We start from the raw sequence: 17,194 nt of genomic DNA on the forward strand, positions 1-17,194 counted from the left end.
GATTCGTTCACTCTCGTTCACTGAAAAGATTTGTTCTTTTGAACAAATCGTTCGAACCCCAACGAAGAAGAAGAAGAAGAAGACAAATCGTTCACTCAGGAGCCAACACTATCGGAAGCTACCTCCACATGGGAGTAGCGGTTAGGTTGATTTCAGATGTGCTTTTAAATTAAGAACGACGTGCATCGACATGGGGAAGCGTAAGAAGCGTAATAATAACTCTGGGGAGGTGGCTGACAAAACAGCAAAGCAGCCGAGGTAATGTAAGTCGCTACATTTGACTGAAGGCAACCGTTAGCCTCAATGGCTAGTATGCTACTACGTACCCATTTAACATGGTTGAATTTTGCGAGAAACGTTGGTCATGAAGATCTAGATAAGCATCGTTATATAATGACAAGGAGTACTCCGTTTTTCAATTGCAACCAGTCTTTAAACATTTCAGTGCGAAGAAACGGGATGGTAAAGCTAAAAGAGACGCCAACCAAGGGGACCACCTTGAGCACATCCCCTTCAAGCTGCAGGAGATCTTGAAGAGCAAGGAGAGGATGGAAAATAGCTCTTTGACAGCAAAAAAAATACGAGACGGTGAGCAAACGAAACGTTACCCGTTTCAAAGTTCCACGCGTGTGACTATGTATCATTTACGATCTCTCAATTCCCCACACCAGTTGTCGTTCTTCATAGGAAACCAGAGAAGTCCACGGTCGGCGACATTGCCATCCCACGTTTCAAGCGAGGGAAGCGAGAAAGTGAGCTTCAGTTCAATCGACGCATGGAGATGGAGTCAAAGCACGTCCTCTTCCTCACCAACAATCAGGTGGAGAGGAAACCCGAGCTGAATGAAGACAAACAGGAGAAGCCTGCCAACGGTGGAAAGTCAGACAAAAAGAAAGCGTAAGCATTTTCGAACAGTGTCACTGCTACCTTGACTTACAATTTCATCCATCCATCCATCCATCCATCTTCTTCCGCTTATCCGGGGTCGGCTCGCGGGGGCAGCAGCTTTAGGAGGGACTCCCAGACTTCCCTCTCCCCAGCCACTTCATCCAGCTCATCCCGGGGGATCCCAAGGCGTTACCAGGCCAGCGCATCCTGGGTCGTCCCCGGGGTCTCCTACCGGTGGGACATGCCATCCCCAGGGAGGCGTCCAGGAGGCGTCCTGATGAGATGCCCGAGCCACCTCATCTGGCTCCTCTCAACCTGGAGGAGCAGCGGCTCTACTCCGAGTCTCTCCCGGATGACCGAGCTCCTCACCCTATCTCTAAGGGAGAGCCCGGACACCCTGCGGAGGAAACTTATTTCGGCCGCTTGTATCCTGGATCTCGTTCTTTCGGTCACGACCCATAGCTCGTGACCATAGGTGAGGGTAGGAGCGTAGATCGACCGGTAAATCGAGAGCTTTGCCATTTGGCTCAGCTCTCTCTTCACCACGACGGACCGAGTCCGCATTACTGCCGACGCTGCACCGATCCGCCTGTCGATCTCGCGCTCCATCCTGCCCTCACTCGTGAACAAGACCCCAAGATACTTAAACTCCTCCACTTGGGGCAGGATCTCATCCCCGATCCGGAGAGGGCATTCCACCCTTTTCCGACCGAGGACCATGGACTCGGATTTGGAGGTGCTGACCCTCATCCCGACCGCTTCAGTGAGAGCTGCAGATCACGGCCGAAAGAAGCCAACAGCACCACGTCATCTGCAAAAAGCAGAGACGCAATGCTGAGGTCCCCAAACCGGACCCCCTTAACGCCTCGGCTGCGCCTAGAAATTCTGTCCATAAAAATTATGAACAGAATCGGTGACAAAGGGCAGCCTTGGCGGAGTCCAACCCTCACTGGGAACAAATCCGATTTACTGCCGGAAATGCCGACCAAACTCTGCCATCGGTGATACAGGGACCGAACCTCTCTTATCAGTTGGCTCGGCACCCCGTACTCCGGAAGCACCCTCCACAGAATCTCCCGAGGGACACGGTCGAACGCCTTCTCCAAGTCCACAAAACACACGTGGACTGGTTGGGCGAACTCCCATGCACCCTCGAGGATCCTGCCGAGGGTGTAGAGCTGGTCCACTTCCACGGCCAGGACGAAAGCTACACTGCTCCTCCTGAATCCGAGGTTCGACCTCCCGACGGACCCTCCTCTCCAGCACCCCTGAATAGACCTTACCAGGGAGGCTGAGGAGTGTGATTCCCCTGTAATTGGAACACACTCTCCGGTCCCCCTTCTTAAAAAGGGGAACCACCCCCATTCTGCCAATCCAGAGGCACCGTCCCCGATGTCCACGCAATGTTGTAGAGGCGTAGCCATGACAGCCTCAAAACATCCAGAGCCTTTAAGAACTCCGGGCGGATCTCATCCACCCCCGGGGCCCTGCCACCGAGGAGTTTTTTAACCACCTCAGTGACTTCGACCCCAGAGATTGGAGAGTCCGCCTCAGAGTCTCCAGGCCCTGATTCCACAATGGAAGCCTTGTCAGTGGAATTGAGGAGGTCTTCGAAGTATTCTCCCCACCGACTCACGACGTCCCGAGTCGAGGTCAGCAGCACGCCATCTCCACTGTAAACAGTGTTGACCGTGCACTGCTTCCACCTCCTGAGACGCCGGATGGTGGACCAGAATCTCCTCGAAGCCGTCCGGAAGTCATTCTCCATGGCCTCACCAAACTCCTCCCTTGCCCGGGTTTTTGCCTCAGCAACCGCCGAAGCCGCGTTCCGCTTGGCCATCCGGTACCCGTCAGCTGCCTCCGGAGTCCCACAGGCCAAAACGGCCCAATAGGACCCCTTCTTCAGCTTGACAGCATCCCTTACCACTGGTGTCCACCAGCGGGTTGCCGCCACGACAGGCCCCAACGACCTTACGGCCACAGCTCCGGTCGGCTGCCTCAACAATGGTGGGGCGGAACATGGTCCACTCGGACTCAATGTCCCCCGCCTCCCCCGGGACGTGGGAAAAGCTCTGCCGGAGGTGTGAGTTGAAGCTCTTCCTGACAGCGGATTCTGCCAGACGTTCCCAGCAGACCCTCACAGAGCGTTTGGGTCTGCCAGGTCGGACCGGCAACTTCCCCCACCATCGGAGCCAACCCACCACCAGGTGGTGATCAGTTGACAGCTCCGCCCCTCTCTTCACCCGAGTGTCCAAAACATGCGGCCGCAAATCCAATAACACGACTACAAATTCGATCATCAAACCGCGGCCTAGTGTGTCCTGGTGCCAAGTGCACACATGGACACCCTTATGCTTGAACAAATGATAGAAAATCCATGTCAAGCACAGAAGTCCAACAATAGAACACCGCTCGGATTCAGATCGGGGGGGCCATTCCACCCAATCACGCCCTTCCAGGTCTCACTGTCATTGCCCACGTGAGCATTGAAGTCACCCAGTAGAACGATGGAGTCCCCAGAAGGTGCGCTCTCCAGCACCTGCTTGACGCCTCTCACCGTGGGCAACTCCAGAGTGGAAGAGGGTCTAGCCCCTCTCGAGTGCGCTTGTACCAGAGCCCAAACTATGTGTGGAGGCAAATCTGACTATGTCTAGTCGGAACTTTTCTGCCTCACACACCAGCTCGGGCTCCTTTCCAGCCAGAGAGGTGACATTCCATGTTCCTAGAGCCAGCCTCTACAGCCGGGAATCGGACCGCCAAGGTTCTCCCCGCCTTTGGCCGCCGCCCAGCTCACTTTGCACCCGACCCCTTTGGCCCCTCCTGGGTGGTGGTGAGCCCATGGGAAGGGGGACCCACGTTTTCTATTCAGGCTATGCCCGGCCGGGCCCCATGGGCGGAGGCCTGGCCACCAGGCGCTCGCCTTCGAGCCCCACCTCCAGGCCTGGCTTCAAAGGGAGGCCCCGGTGACCCGCGTCCAGGCGAGGGAAAACTAGGTCCATTTGTCTTTTTCATCATGAGGGGTCTTCTGAGCCGTGCTTTGTCTGGCCCCTCACCTAGGACCCTTTTGCCATGGGTGACCCTACCAGGGGCATGAAGCCCCAGACAACATGGCTCCTAGGATCATAGGGGCACGCAAACCCCTCCACCACGATAAGGTGACGACTCACGGAAGGGACTTACAATTTCAGTAGCCACAAAAGTAAAGTAAAAAAAAATACATTGAGCAATGAAGCTACTATAATGGCCTCGCACGCTGGCAAGGAGATCACCAGTCACTGATGGACAATGAATCTGCTCACAAACATCTTTTTAGAGGCTAGAAGGCACTTTGATGTTTGTTGCATGTCACTTGTTGCCACAGGTACGACAAACTGAAATTACAGAAACGACAGCGGAAAAAGTTGGAGCGACAGGAGGTCTGGATGGAAAAGGAAATGTTCCAAGGTAAATTGCAACTTCAGGGCAATTAAGTATTTTTTTTTGTTTCGGGCCTAATTAGTACTTATCTCTCTCTTCCTGATATCTGTCTGTCACCTCAACCCAATGACGTTTTCTACGATAGAAAAGGTCGTGCGACTTTTTAACGTAACTTTCTGGAGAGGCCACCAGTAAGTCTCTACTAAATGTAAGATGAGCGCCAAGATAATGTACCAAGCCTGCAACAGCCAGTTGTCATGCCAACCAAAGGCATGCTCTGCATTTGCATGAGAAAGATGTACTGCCGGCCCCAATTTTGAGTGATTTCAAGCATGATGTCTTTTTTTTTTTCTAAAGCCCGTTGTTAGTTTTGACAGAAAATATTGGAGACCTTTTATGAAAACATCTTTTTAAGTATGGGGACAAAAATGTATTTCTTTCTTACATGAATGAGACAAAAGTGGGCCAGTAAAAGTTTGGTTTGTTTCCCTCCTCCTCAGATGACATTGCCTTTGGCGAGGTTTCAACAGAGCCACCTTCACTAACCAGCAAACCCAAGAAAGCGCTCATCAAGCCTGGGGTAAAACAAACTCCTCCGATCAACATTGGTGTGTTGCACATCAAGTACTAACGCCTCAGGTCTGGCTTCTGGAAGGCAGCTAAGGAGCTCCTTCTCAACTCGCTCCTCGGCCACACAGTCACGTCTACGTCCGAGCCGTCCATGGCCCGCCGGAGGATGATGGAGGAGGAAAGGCGGCGGGTCGTGCTGGCCTATCGCCAGCTGAAGAAACAGCGGCAGCAGGAGGCCAGCAGCAGGAGGCCAGCATCAGCGGCGCTGCCAAAAGGTCTTGATCCTGACATTGTCGGCGGGTCGTGGGGCAAGGCTGCAGTTGCCGCGCAACCTGGAGGCAAACGACGATACCACACATGAGACTGGCCAGCCCATTTGCCTCCTGGCTTTGTGCTCACCCAACAACCATCAAGTCCGACTTCCCTCACTAGAAAGGCCACTTTATAGCCATTCTTGAACAAATGAATCTGCATTGTTCTACACTCAAAGTTAATCCTCTGTCAGTTTCTCTTTTCACAAGGTGGAGGTTGTGGCACTTTGCGTTGGAGTCTATTGCAAAATAAACTAAACAAAATTGTCTTGTAGCGAAGAGCAGCTGCTCACATAGATACAAAACGTTCTAGCTTGTACAGTGGGGTGAATATTCGTACCCAGTCAATATCAGTTTTTTTCATTGGGAATGCGAATATTTAGCATTGCAAGTTGTTTTGTAAAAATCTTATCCTTAAAACAAATAAAAGACGAACGTAAAGAGGGCGCTCTATGGCTTTTATAAAAGAAGGCTATAACACCCAAGGTGCTTAGCGGCGTAGCAGGAAGTACGTCATCACGCTGCTGCGCCCCCTCAGCTGTCAGACTTTGGCCACCTAAAAGTGCATTTTTTATTTTTTTATTTTAGCAAACTTACTCGAAGTGTGTAGCCCGCACTCAAGACAAAGCGTGCATCTGCCTGATAATCGCCCGGCGAACGTTTGCTTTAGCAGCCGGGGACGATTGGGGCGCGCACAGACGGACATTTTTATTTCATTTTTTGCTCATCGTTGCGGCTATTTTTTTCCCTGCACGAGCAGCCTGCGATCCTGAGCGGGCGTACGAGTTCGATGCGGCGAGGGAGGGAGTAGAAAAAGGCAAAAGGTCTTTGTGCTTCCCTTCCCCCTCATCAAAGGAAAGGGGAAATGTCTCTGTCTAAAGGAGGTATGTGGGCTTTTTTTTACCCTCCCTACAACACTCATGCTACTTTTTGCCTGAGGATTGCATATATTGCATATATGTCTGCGGAAGTCGTCTTTGTAAGCTAGCCACCTTATAAGAAATATAATCACGCCAGGTGGAAAGCTGTGCACGATGCAAGAGGGAGGAAAGCAAGGAGCTAGTCAGCACGCCTCGTTGACTTTGTATTGTGCAAAGAGTGCGTGTTCGCAAACTAGCACCCCGCTGTTGACATGCTACATAACATTTGCAGCTAGCGTTGTGGCTAGGTTCGCTAATTGCTTCTCTATTGTCTTCAAATTTTTAGTTTGCGTAATTTTCCAAAGTGAAAAAATACACATTTGATCTTGCGTGATTAGTTTGAGAAAGAAAAAAAAGCTACAATGGCGACTGCAGGTGTTCGTATTTTTGTCGTCGTGACGTATGACTCATTGGTTGTAATTGATAGCTCCGGTCTATCAAAACACGTTTAACCTCGCCCTCGTATATTTTTCCTCTAATCTTCTCTTTGGGGAAAAAATTAATGCGACATGTCCTTTTTTCCTTCCAACCCTGGGAGAAAAAGGGACATAAGAAAAATCAAGTAAAGGTGCTTCCTCTGCGTCACACACGCACACAAATACATGAGCGTGCGCGCACACCCGGTTTGACGATGTCAATTTGCGTTACAAGTTCACCGCTTGTGCTGTTACACAATCATTCTCGCGTTACCATGGTGGGGGAGTACACATACTGTGGCTCCCTTTGGCCTACCGAGGCATGTTTTGACTTGTGCCGCAGCTCTTATGTTGACAGTCTACTGGACGCAAGCAACTCGCTGCTGCGCAGGTTGGCTGCGATGATGATTGCAGTCGTCCCTCACCGAATAGTGCTTGGCCCTCCCAAGGTGTTTGTAATTGCTTATAGCAAAAGTCTAAGCCCCAAATTTACCTCTTACTCGATCCACACTTACTTGAATATCTGAATATCTTGGATTTCATACTCTACAGCACAATAAACCCACGCATGACCCACAAAATGCAATAAAAGAAGGCAATCAAGTGCTGATGCTCACAAAACTTTACTTTAAACTGTAGTGCATGTTGCGTTACCTTTCAAAAGAAACGTCTTACACAGGATTGGATTACATATGAAACAATTCACCTGGACTGCGGCGTGCATGCACACGGGTAAAATTAACTAATGTTCCCGACAGACGGGCGGACGTTTCTTGTTATGGTGTTTTACAAACATCAAATGTAATGCCTGTAAAACCTCCGATCTGGTGCCGTCCTGTTGGCAATGCCTAGCAATAACCAAGTGTGCTCAATCACATCATAGCCCCCCGCTCAAAAACTCCATCGGATTACATTTGAAACAATCCACTTGGACTGCGGCGTGCATGCACACGGGTAAAGTTATGCAACACCAACTAATGTTCCGGATAGATGGGCGGACGTTTCTTATCATGGTGTTTTACAAACATCAAATGCAATGCCTGTAAAACCTCCGATTTGGGGCTGTCCTATTGACAACACAGAGCAACGCTCCCAAGTGTGCGCTATGACAACACAGCCCCTCCCCTCAAAAACAACCCTAGCGGCTGTGTCGCGCCGTACTCACACACGCTGTCATGTGTTAGTTTCATCATGGCAGGAAGCACGAGTGGGCTCCAAATATTAGGCACACTTGCACAATAGATTTTGCAGAGAAAAAAATGTTGCCGCCTTCCAAATCTGTTGCCCAAATAACTGTCAAAGTTGCGGCGCGCGAGTGCAGGCTTTGATGATGCTTTGCTGGATGGATTGTCACCGCATTTTTGCAGCGGCATTTGAAAGGACCCCAAAATAGAAACTTTGGAATGCACGTTTGTTTGTTTTCATTCGAGCTCAACAAACGCCTGCATGTTTGTCAGGTCACTCCAAGCCGTTTGGCGCTCTTACTTCAACCCGCACAGTCTATTTTTATCAGTGCACTCTGCGAGGACGGGGCCGCTCTATTTTTGACTCGGGACTCAAATCTGCCCAGAGTTTGGCTGCAGAATCTCAGAAATACTTGCAACCAACCGACTTGATCGGACCACGGCGGGGTTTGACTGAATCACGCTTCCTCCCGACTGCTGTGGCGTGACTCGCCAAGTGGCAGCAAGAGCCAGTCAAAGGTCTGAAGCGCCCCGCTACCATTTTTTTTTTTTTTTTTGCTGGCGGATAAGTTCTCTGGTGCAAAAGCAGTTTGTTGGAGAGATTAAAAGTCATGTTCCGGGGGCAGATGAAGAGGAAGACCAAAGCTGTTGCAAAGAGCCAAGGAACTCTGCGGTGCAGGTTTGTGCACGCTGCTGCTGAAGGGAAGTCCCGGCTGGGCGGGGGGAATCCCCTTTCTGAATGAACTCTTGTCAGAGGCTGCAGAAAGAAATTTGCTGCAGTTGAGTTGACCGCATGGGGCCGCTAAAATATTGCTCGATTCCCCCATGAAGTAAAGACTCACCATGAGGAAGATGGGTTGCTTTCTCTTTCCAGCATGACCTCCCTCCCCCCATTTGGGTTGCTTCGTCATCAGTTGCCCCTTCTCCTGTTGCTTGTTGCTCACCTTAATCCCTTCTTGGATAAGACGTCCCTGCTGGAATTTGTGTCACCAAATCAGAGTAGCCCTTTGTGTTTGTTTGGTTGGCTTTGGTGGCCACAACACAAGAATGGCGTTAAAGCTCATGCCTATGGTCAGGGTACAAAATGTCCCCGCAATAACTACAGTGTGATAATGTGCTTCCGGGTCAGTCACCCAAAGGGTTTTCTTTTTTGTTTTCTTTTCGACCAGGCGCAAGTAACGCCTTGTCTCGTTTCTCAGGGAAGAAGAAGAACCCTGGGCTGAAGCTGGCCAAAGAAGTCTTTGCGCAGCCACCACCAGCCGTTGCAGCGTAGGAACATTTCCGTCCATCACCACATCTTCATTTATGCCGCCAGACCAATCCAGACTTTGCAAACGTCATTCTCAACACCCTCATTTAACTTGTCCTGAGTGCAACTTCTGGCCACTGCTTCTGAAATGAGTTTGCGGCCAAAAGCGAGGGAGGAGGAAGGAGTCCTCCGCTTTTGGGCGCGTGACGTGTCAGTGAATGACATGGGATTCCCCCTTGCAGGCCTCCGCGAGATCTCGACTCCAAGGCGTGCGTCACCATAGGAGACCAGGTAAGGGTCCACTCAGATGCGCCCCCACCGACCTTTGTTCACACGTGACGTGGTGGGCGCCCAGAACTTTGTGGTGAAGGCGGACGACCTGGAGCAGATTGCTGAGCTTGGCCGGGGTGCCTACGGTGTGGTCTATGAGATGAGGCACGTGCCCAGCGGCGTGATCATGGCCGTCAAGGTAGGCCACGCTCCTGTCTGGCGCTCCTGTCTGGCGCTGCTGGCGCGCCGGCCCGGCTCGTCACCGCCGCTTTTCCTCTGCAGAGGATCCGAGCCACCGTCAACACACTAGAGCAGAAGCGTCTTCTGATGGACCTGGACATCTCCATGCGGACGGTGGACTGCTTCTACACCGTCACCTTCTACGGCGCCCTCTTCAGAGAGGTCGCTGACTTGGCGCGGGGCACGCCTTGGTCAGTCGGCCTTTAACCGCCTGCCTGGCTTTGTCTTCTCAGGGCGATGTTTGGATCTGCATGGAGCTGATGGACACCTCCCTGGATAAGTTCTACAAGAAGGTCATCGAGAAAGGCAAGACCATACCCGAGGATATCCTGGGCAAGATCACAGTCGCTGTACGTAACGGTGTGGCGTTTGCAGCGGCCGTTGAGCAAGCTCGGCGAGGGCAATGGCGAGAGTCGCAGCATGTGCTGTTTCATCTTTTTCTTTTGTTTGCGTCCGATTTGTGACTTTTGTGCTAGTCCTTATTAAAATCACGCCTCGGCGTTTGCGTAGCTTAGCGGTAGGCGGTGGCTCGTCGGGCCTCCGTTGGAAATCCGTTCGGCAGGATTCTGTCTTCCAAATGACAATGTTGGCGGAGATCGGACAACCTCCAATCAGCAAATAGCAGATACAGTTATCGCCTCCTCAAATTCTATACATGTGGAAACAAGCCTAGCGCTTTGAATTCTGGTTCAGGTGACATCTATCGTGGAATTTGATTGCCAAAATTGTCCAATCGGAGACCCTGGAAGGGTGGGCTCAAACAAGGGCCACACCTCAAGACAAAATAACAGAGTTTTCCTTTGATGCATCGTCACTCGATGCTTTGTGTCACGCGCTGACGCGTGATTGTCCCTCCCCAGATTGTGAAGGCTTTGGAGCACCTGCACAGCAACCTGTCAGTCATCCACAGAGGTAAGCGCAGAAAAGAGGGAGGTACAATTTTGGGCACTGACTCTGGAGTAACGCCCTTTGCCAAATGTGTCTGGCCGTCCAGATGTGAAGCCCTCCAATGTTCTCATCAACACTCTGGGCCAAGTGAAAATGTGCGACTTTGGCATCAGCGGCCACCTGGTGGACTCGGTGGCCAAGACTATGGACGCCGGCTGCAAGCCCTACATGGCGGTGAGTCGCAGCCTGACTCCGCGCCCACGCTTGGCCGAGTCCGGGCAGCGTGCGCGTTTGATGAAGAATTGCTTGTTTTGTTTTTCAGCCCGAGCGCATCAACCCGGACCTCAACCAGAAAGGCTACAGCGTCAAGTCGGACATTTGGAGTCTTGGTATCACAATGGTGAGGCCGCTGCCAATGACAAGCTCCATTCAGCTGTCCATCCATCCATTCATCCATCCGCACACATAAATTCATGATTGTTGTTTTACTTCTACGATGCACAAGGCCACATGAAAGTTTGGAAATGGTGTCAGTCTGGCATTTGAATGTGGGGGTGTCAACCTTTTCTATCTGTGCTGTATAGATCGAGTTGGCCATCCTCAAGTTCCCGTATGAATCATGGGGCACGCCGTTCCAGCAGCTCAAGCAGGTGGTGGACGAGCCCTCTCCCCAACTGCCTGCCGATCGCTTCTCGCCTGACTTTGTAGACTTCATCTCCAAGTGGTGAGATTCACATTGGCCACCATTGTCACTTATGTGCATAAATATTCTATTGCATTATTCACTGAGAGAATAAGGGTCTTTGCTATAAGATGTGTGTGGGGCCTACACTTTTTGTCCACTAGGGGGCGGTGTTTGTCACGTTATGTACATCAGTCCTCTCGTGTCTCTCTTTACAGCTTAGGGAAGGAGCCCAATAAGAGACCAGCCTATACAGAATTAATGGTGAGTATGTTTTTCGGAATGATTTGAATCGTTTCTAGTGAAGGTGACTCATCAAAAGCAACCCCACGTGTCCTTTCGCTCGTTCTCATCCACACATTTGGAAAGTCAACACTTTTTGCCCCACTTCATGATGACGAAACAATCAATACATTTGTCTAATGCGAACTCAATGTTCAATTATACACTGCTCAAAAAAATTAAAGGAACACTATGAAAACACATCAGATTTCAATGGTGAAAAAAAAAAGTTGGATATCTATACTGATATGGACAGTTTAATGTCTCAGGAACAAAAGCATGCCACATCTTTTGATGGAAATAAAAGTTTTCAGCCTACAGAGGGCTCAGTATATAGACACCCCAAAAATCAAAGTGAAAAAATTATGTGGCACGCTCGTCCATTTTGCCTAAATTTAATTTCTGCAATTCAAAACTCTTTTCAATATCTTGTGTAGCCCCCACATGCTTGTATGCATGCTTGACAATGTCGCGGCATGCTCCTAATGAGACGACGGATGGTGTCTTGTGGGATGTCCTCCCAGATCCGTCTAAGGGCATCAGTGAGCTCCTGCAAAGTCTTAACGAGCAACCTGGCGGCGTCTGATGGAGTGAAACATTATGTCCCAAAGGTGTTCTATCGGGTTTAGATCAGGTGATCGTGAGGGCCATTCAATTGTGTCAATTCCTTCATCCTCCAGATACTGTCTGCATACTCTTGCCACATGAGGCCGGGAATGTCGTGGATCAGGAGGAACCCAGGACCTGCACCAGCGTAGGGTCTGACCATGGGTGCAAGGATTTCATCCCGATACCTAATGGCAGTCAGACTGCCGTTCTCTAGCCCGTAGAGGTCTGTTCGTCCCTCCATGGAAATGCCTCCCCAGACCATCACTGACCCACCACCGAACCGGTCATGGTGAATGATGTTGCAGGCAGCATAGCGCTCTCCTTGGCTTCTCCAGAGCTTTTCACGTCTATCACAGGTGCTCAGGGTAAACCTGCTCTCATCTGTGAAAAGCACAGGGCGCCAATTCTGGTGTTCTATGGCAAATGCCAATCGAGCTCCACGGTGCCGAGTAGTGAGCATAGGGCACACTACAGGACGTCGTGCCCTGAGGCCACCCTCGTGAAGTCTGTTTCTGACTGTTTGGGCAAAAACATTCACACCAGTAGCCTGCTGAAGGTCATTCTGTAGGGCTCGGGCAGCTGAAAGTGATTAACAACCCCCTCTGCCACGTGCCTGACCAAAAACATATCAGAAAAATGTAATTGAATTCATGCCATACCCTGATAAAACTGTTCCTTTGATTTTTTTTGAGCAGTGTATTTGAAGTTACTTTGCCACATGCCCTCAAACATTCCAAAAACATGCTGTTCATTGAAGTCTGAAATTGTGTGTAGGTGCGAATGTGGCAATAGATGTAAAGGTTTGGCAAGCGCTGCAATAGAGGGAGGGAGTATGATTTCACTACATGTCGTCTTTTTCTTCCTTCCGATGCAGAAACACCCATTTTTCATCTTGCATGACTCCAAAGACACAGACGTGGCCAGTTTCGTCAAGGTCATCCTGGGCGACTGCTAGGTGGTGGGGAAACTCCTGTCCTCGAATTGGCACCACCCCTCCGTCGACGCTCCAATGTCCCGACATCTTTTTTGTGTTTTTTTTATTTTATTTTATTTTTTTTATAAAGTCAAATTCAAAATAAAGAGTAACCCCTGCCGCCATTGCCGCCCTGCCGCCACTGGAATGACAGACTCACGCAGTCGCACGACTGACGGCAGCACTGGAGCAGGAGAGCGCTCCCCAAAGCAACTGGAGAGGTTTGACTCAAACTAATATGAACCTTTTTGTTTCCGTTTGCACGTACACCCCCTTCAGAGAAGCAGACATTTTTCTTTGACTCAATGTTTTAATAATTGCAAACTTAAATTGGAAGCTATTTTGACATCATGGGCATCTCTTCATACTGTACATCATCAAGCCGCGCCAAAGGTCATGCCGACGAGCGAGTCGGCGTCTCCCAGCCCGCCCTGTTGACATGGATACCACCCAGTCCTCTCTGCCCACATAATCAAGCTCACAACTGCTCCTGTCTGCCAGCAAATTGTGTGTGTGTGTGCCGCTCTTGGTCTCTTTTTATGACCCGCATTCTGATTTTGGATTGCATTTAAAGGAAAAAAAAAAATCCCCTTTTTCTTCCCCATTTCTGGAGTCTTTGCATTTGAGGCACTGGCCAAGTGTGACTAAGAAGCGGGACTGAAGTGTTGTTTCTTTGTTGTCACACAGCGACGTTTGCTTTGCTTCTTTCAGACACCTTATGCCTCGCACACGCTCTCAGATTGTATGGGGGAATAATTTATATGTTAAAGATGTAAAGACTGTCTCGTCTATGAGTTTTTTTTTAATGTGACACTCAGTGACACTGATGGTGCAGCTGAGTGACAAAACTTTTTTGGTCGTAGTTTGTTTGAATGCAGTGTGACGCGCAGCACGGCCGAGTGGTCGGCCGCTTTTGGACCCGCCGCTCGGGTTTCTGCGCTCTTAATTTGCTCGAGAGTCAAGTCGGGCATCGGGATTGTGCGGTCTCCCCCCGGGCTGTTTCACGCTGTCGTGCCCACCTCTGTCAAAAGAAAGTCCAGAGTGCTGATGAGAATCAGAGAAGGCGAGCAACACTGCAAACGAGCTGCTCTTTAATTTGTCCCTTTTCAGAAAACAATAATGCAGTCCTTGATGCGTCAAAGCGACTTTTGTTTTTTTACACGGATCATAATGAGAATGGAACACTTGCTCTACCTCTTCCTTCGCTCTCTTTTGCCCACCTCTTTGGTGGGACTGACAAACTTGAACTGTGGAAAGACAAAAAAAAAACACAAATAAAGGCTTTATTGTTCCGTAGAATGGATGTTTTTATTGAGTGTTGGCAGAATTTTGATGAAGTTGCAACATTTGTTATTGTCAATTGAAACAAATTCTTACACTTTGTAGTTTATGTTATCATTACACTATGCTCGGCAGAATTGTATCGTCGAATCAGAAAATATTGTCGTGAGTATCTTTTGCCTCTTCATTGAACTACTGAAAGCCTACATTTGACATTTCGAATGTAATTATTCTGTAAAATCGGTCTCCGTGAGCATTTCAAAAGTTGCTCCGACTGATGTCTTCTCGACACCCGTCTTCACCAGAAGAACGTACTATTTACAATTGACATTCAAGTGGAATCAGTTGCTCATCAGTGCAATGGTTCCCCAAACTGTCAGAGGGGGCACGCAGAAGATCAACGGTGGTAGGTAGATTGGGGTCAAAAAATCCATCCATCCATTTTCTGTACCGCTTTGTCCCCACGGGGGTCGCGGGGGGGTCAAACATTATGTACTTGAAAAACAAAACTCGTACTTGAAAAAAAACCTTGAATCTGAAAATAAACGTGCTGAGCTTAAAACTCGAAAAATAAAGCAATGTATTAGTTAAATAGTTTTGCTTCGCTTAGGTATTTTTTTGGAATAAAATTCAGGTTTCACTTTAATTTATTTTTCAAGTTTTGAAGTCTTTTTCTTCTGTTGCATATTTTATATTTTCAGATTCACATCTCTTTTTTTCAAAATTACCCAAAACGAAGCAAAACTAATTTCAACTCGTAAAAACATCTCATACAAGTGTTTTTATTTTGAATACATTTCTTACTTTTCACGTTTCAAACCGAACTTGTTTATTTTCAATTTCAAGTTTGTTCGTTTTTTCAAGTACGAGTTTTGTTTTTTCAAGTACAAAACCTTTGTCTCAATCCCCCTCCATAAAGATCCTACTTGTTGCTGACAGCGCGCAAGCACGGACGCACGGACGGACGAACGGACGATCCTTTCTGGAACGTTTTGGAATCCGCTACAACAGATGGAACATGTTGGAATTGTTATCAAGTTTGTTTTAATGGCAAATCAAACGACAAGCAGCCTTTGGGATGGATGAAGGAGATGTTGTGGAGATGTGGACAAGCGAGCGCATTCAGCCTCTTCAGTGACGACAAATTGCTTGCGATAGACAAGCATGTGCACGTTGTTGTGTGCTCGCAGTGTGTGTCGACGACCACTAACTAAGTCGTGCCATTAAGAGTTGATTGCTCCAGATGGCCATCGTTTTCCACCAACATGTTTTGTTCATCAACTGGGCCACTAGGTTGCGCAAGTGTGCTCTCTAGTGATTCCAGTTCTTTTAGGTGAACGGAATCTTTAGAATCAGTTCACTCAAAAGATTCGTTCAAACGAATCGTTCAACAAAGATTCACGAATGAGTGACAGACAGCATTGCCGCTATGCCATTGCCAGCCGACACACGTTATGCCGACATTGAAGTTTTAATTTTGTATTTGTTGGCTTGTAGTTGATGGTGTTATTATATCGAATGTGTTTGTGTTTGAATAAAAGGTTGAAAAAAAACGTTATGCCGACATTTGTTAATTTTGGGGACACCAACTCCTATAACAACGTAAAACACGTATATTGTCATATAAACCAGTTAACCAAATATCTGATTTTTATGTTTTGTTTGGCGAATATAAAAACAAGGAATAAAACACCACACAAGTTATAACATAAATGTGTATTAAAATAATAATAATAATAATAATAATAATAATAATAATAAAAGTACATCTCAAACCAGCAACCTAATGTGAAACTGCAGTCCATATATTGGATAACAATATTTTGGTATATATATATATGCATACACGTTGTATAAAACCTACTATAAGTAAATCGTAAATCTACATTCTTGCTGACATAGTTCACGCTAGGAGACGCAACACGTTCACTGACTGATCCGTTGACGCACGGGAAGGCAGTTCACCCATTGACTCGTTCGCGAACGGGAAAGTCAGGATTCGTTCCCTCATTGATCCATTCTCACGATGAACTGGAAATACGAATCACTCACTCACTGATTCGTTCACTCAGATTCGTTCGTTGGTGAACAGGAAATGCAATTCACAACTCGTTCGTGAACGGGAAGTTACGTCACTGACTCGTAAAGTCCCTCCTCCATCTAACGCTCGCTGGCGCTGCTGATTGGTCTTCATGAGTGAGTGAGTGAGTGAGTGAGTGAGTGAGTGAGTGAGTGAGTGAGTGAGTGAGTGAGTGAGTGAGTGAGTGAGTGAGTGAGTGAGTGAGTGAGTGAGTGAGTGAGTGAGTGAGTGAGTGAGTGAGTGAGTGACAGACAGCATTGCTGCCATGCCATTGCTAGCCGACACATGTTATGCCGACAATGATGTTTTAATTTTGTATTTGTTGGCTTGTAGTCGATGGTGTTAATATACCGAATATGTTTGTGTTTGAATAAAAGGTTGAAAACGTTTGCTATTTTGGGGGACACCAACTCATATAACAACGTAAAACACATATACATATTGTCATATAGAGCAGTTAACTAAATGTCAGATTTTTATGTTTTGAGTGGCGGATATAAAAACATCCTTATAAATGTTTAATAAAATAATAATCCATCCATCCATTTTACTGTACCGCTTTGTCCCCACGGGAGTCGTGGGCGTGCTGGAGCCTATCACAGCAGTCATCGGGCAGTAGGCGGGGGACACCCTGAACCGGTTGCCAGCCAATTACAGGGCACACAGAGACAAACAGCTCGCACTCACAGCGTAGGGCAATTTGGAGTGCTCAATCGGCCTACCAAGCATGTTTTGGGGATGTGGGAGGAAAGCGGAATGCCCGGAGGAAACCCACGCAGGGTCGGTGAGAACATGGAAACTCCACACAGGGAGGGTCGGAGGTGGAATCGAACCGGAAATAAATTACCTGTGATGATATAAAGACAAAAGAAGTGTCCAGTTTGGTGCACAGAGTTCTTTCCTCAGCATTTGTTTGTTTGCTACACTAAAACTT

At 48.4% G+C, this 17,194-nt stretch overlaps 2 protein-coding genes across 2 annotated transcripts; both read left to right on the forward strand.

Moving 5' to 3' along the window:
- The first annotated feature begins 24 nt into the window (after positions 1-24).
- ccdc137 (coiled-coil domain containing 137) lies at positions 25-5,619 on the forward strand. The gene is made up of 6 exons (XM_085934574.1): positions 25-258; positions 446-588; positions 672-897; positions 4,250-4,332; positions 4,806-4,885; positions 4,961-5,619. Exons 1-6 carry the CDS (start codon positions 191-193, stop codon positions 5,234-5,236), a joined length of 876 nt encoding a protein of 291 aa, XP_085790700.1. The 5' UTR covers positions 25-190; the 3' UTR covers positions 5,237-5,619.
- Positions 5,620-5,745: 126 nt separating this feature from the next.
- On the forward strand, positions 5,746-14,198 carry map2k6 (mitogen-activated protein kinase kinase 6). The gene is made up of 12 exons (XM_085934572.1): positions 5,746-6,070; positions 8,906-8,975; positions 9,198-9,246; positions 9,311-9,424; positions 9,508-9,627; positions 9,699-9,815; positions 10,326-10,377; positions 10,460-10,587; positions 10,676-10,753; positions 10,938-11,077; positions 11,254-11,299; positions 12,801-14,198. The coding sequence occupies exons 1-12, from the start codon at positions 6,052-6,054 to the stop codon at positions 12,879-12,881; spliced, it is 1,014 nt and encodes a 337-aa protein (XP_085790698.1). The 5' UTR covers positions 5,746-6,051; the 3' UTR covers positions 12,882-14,198.
- Positions 14,199-17,194: the final 2,996 nt, after the last annotated feature.

The sequence above is a fragment of the Syngnathus leptorhynchus genome, chromosome 16 (assembly GCF_054491065.1).
Source record: "Syngnathus leptorhynchus isolate UIUO chromosome 16, UIUO_Slep, whole genome shotgun sequence".
NCBI lineage: Eukaryota > Metazoa > Chordata > Actinopteri > Syngnathiformes > Syngnathidae > Syngnathus > Syngnathus leptorhynchus.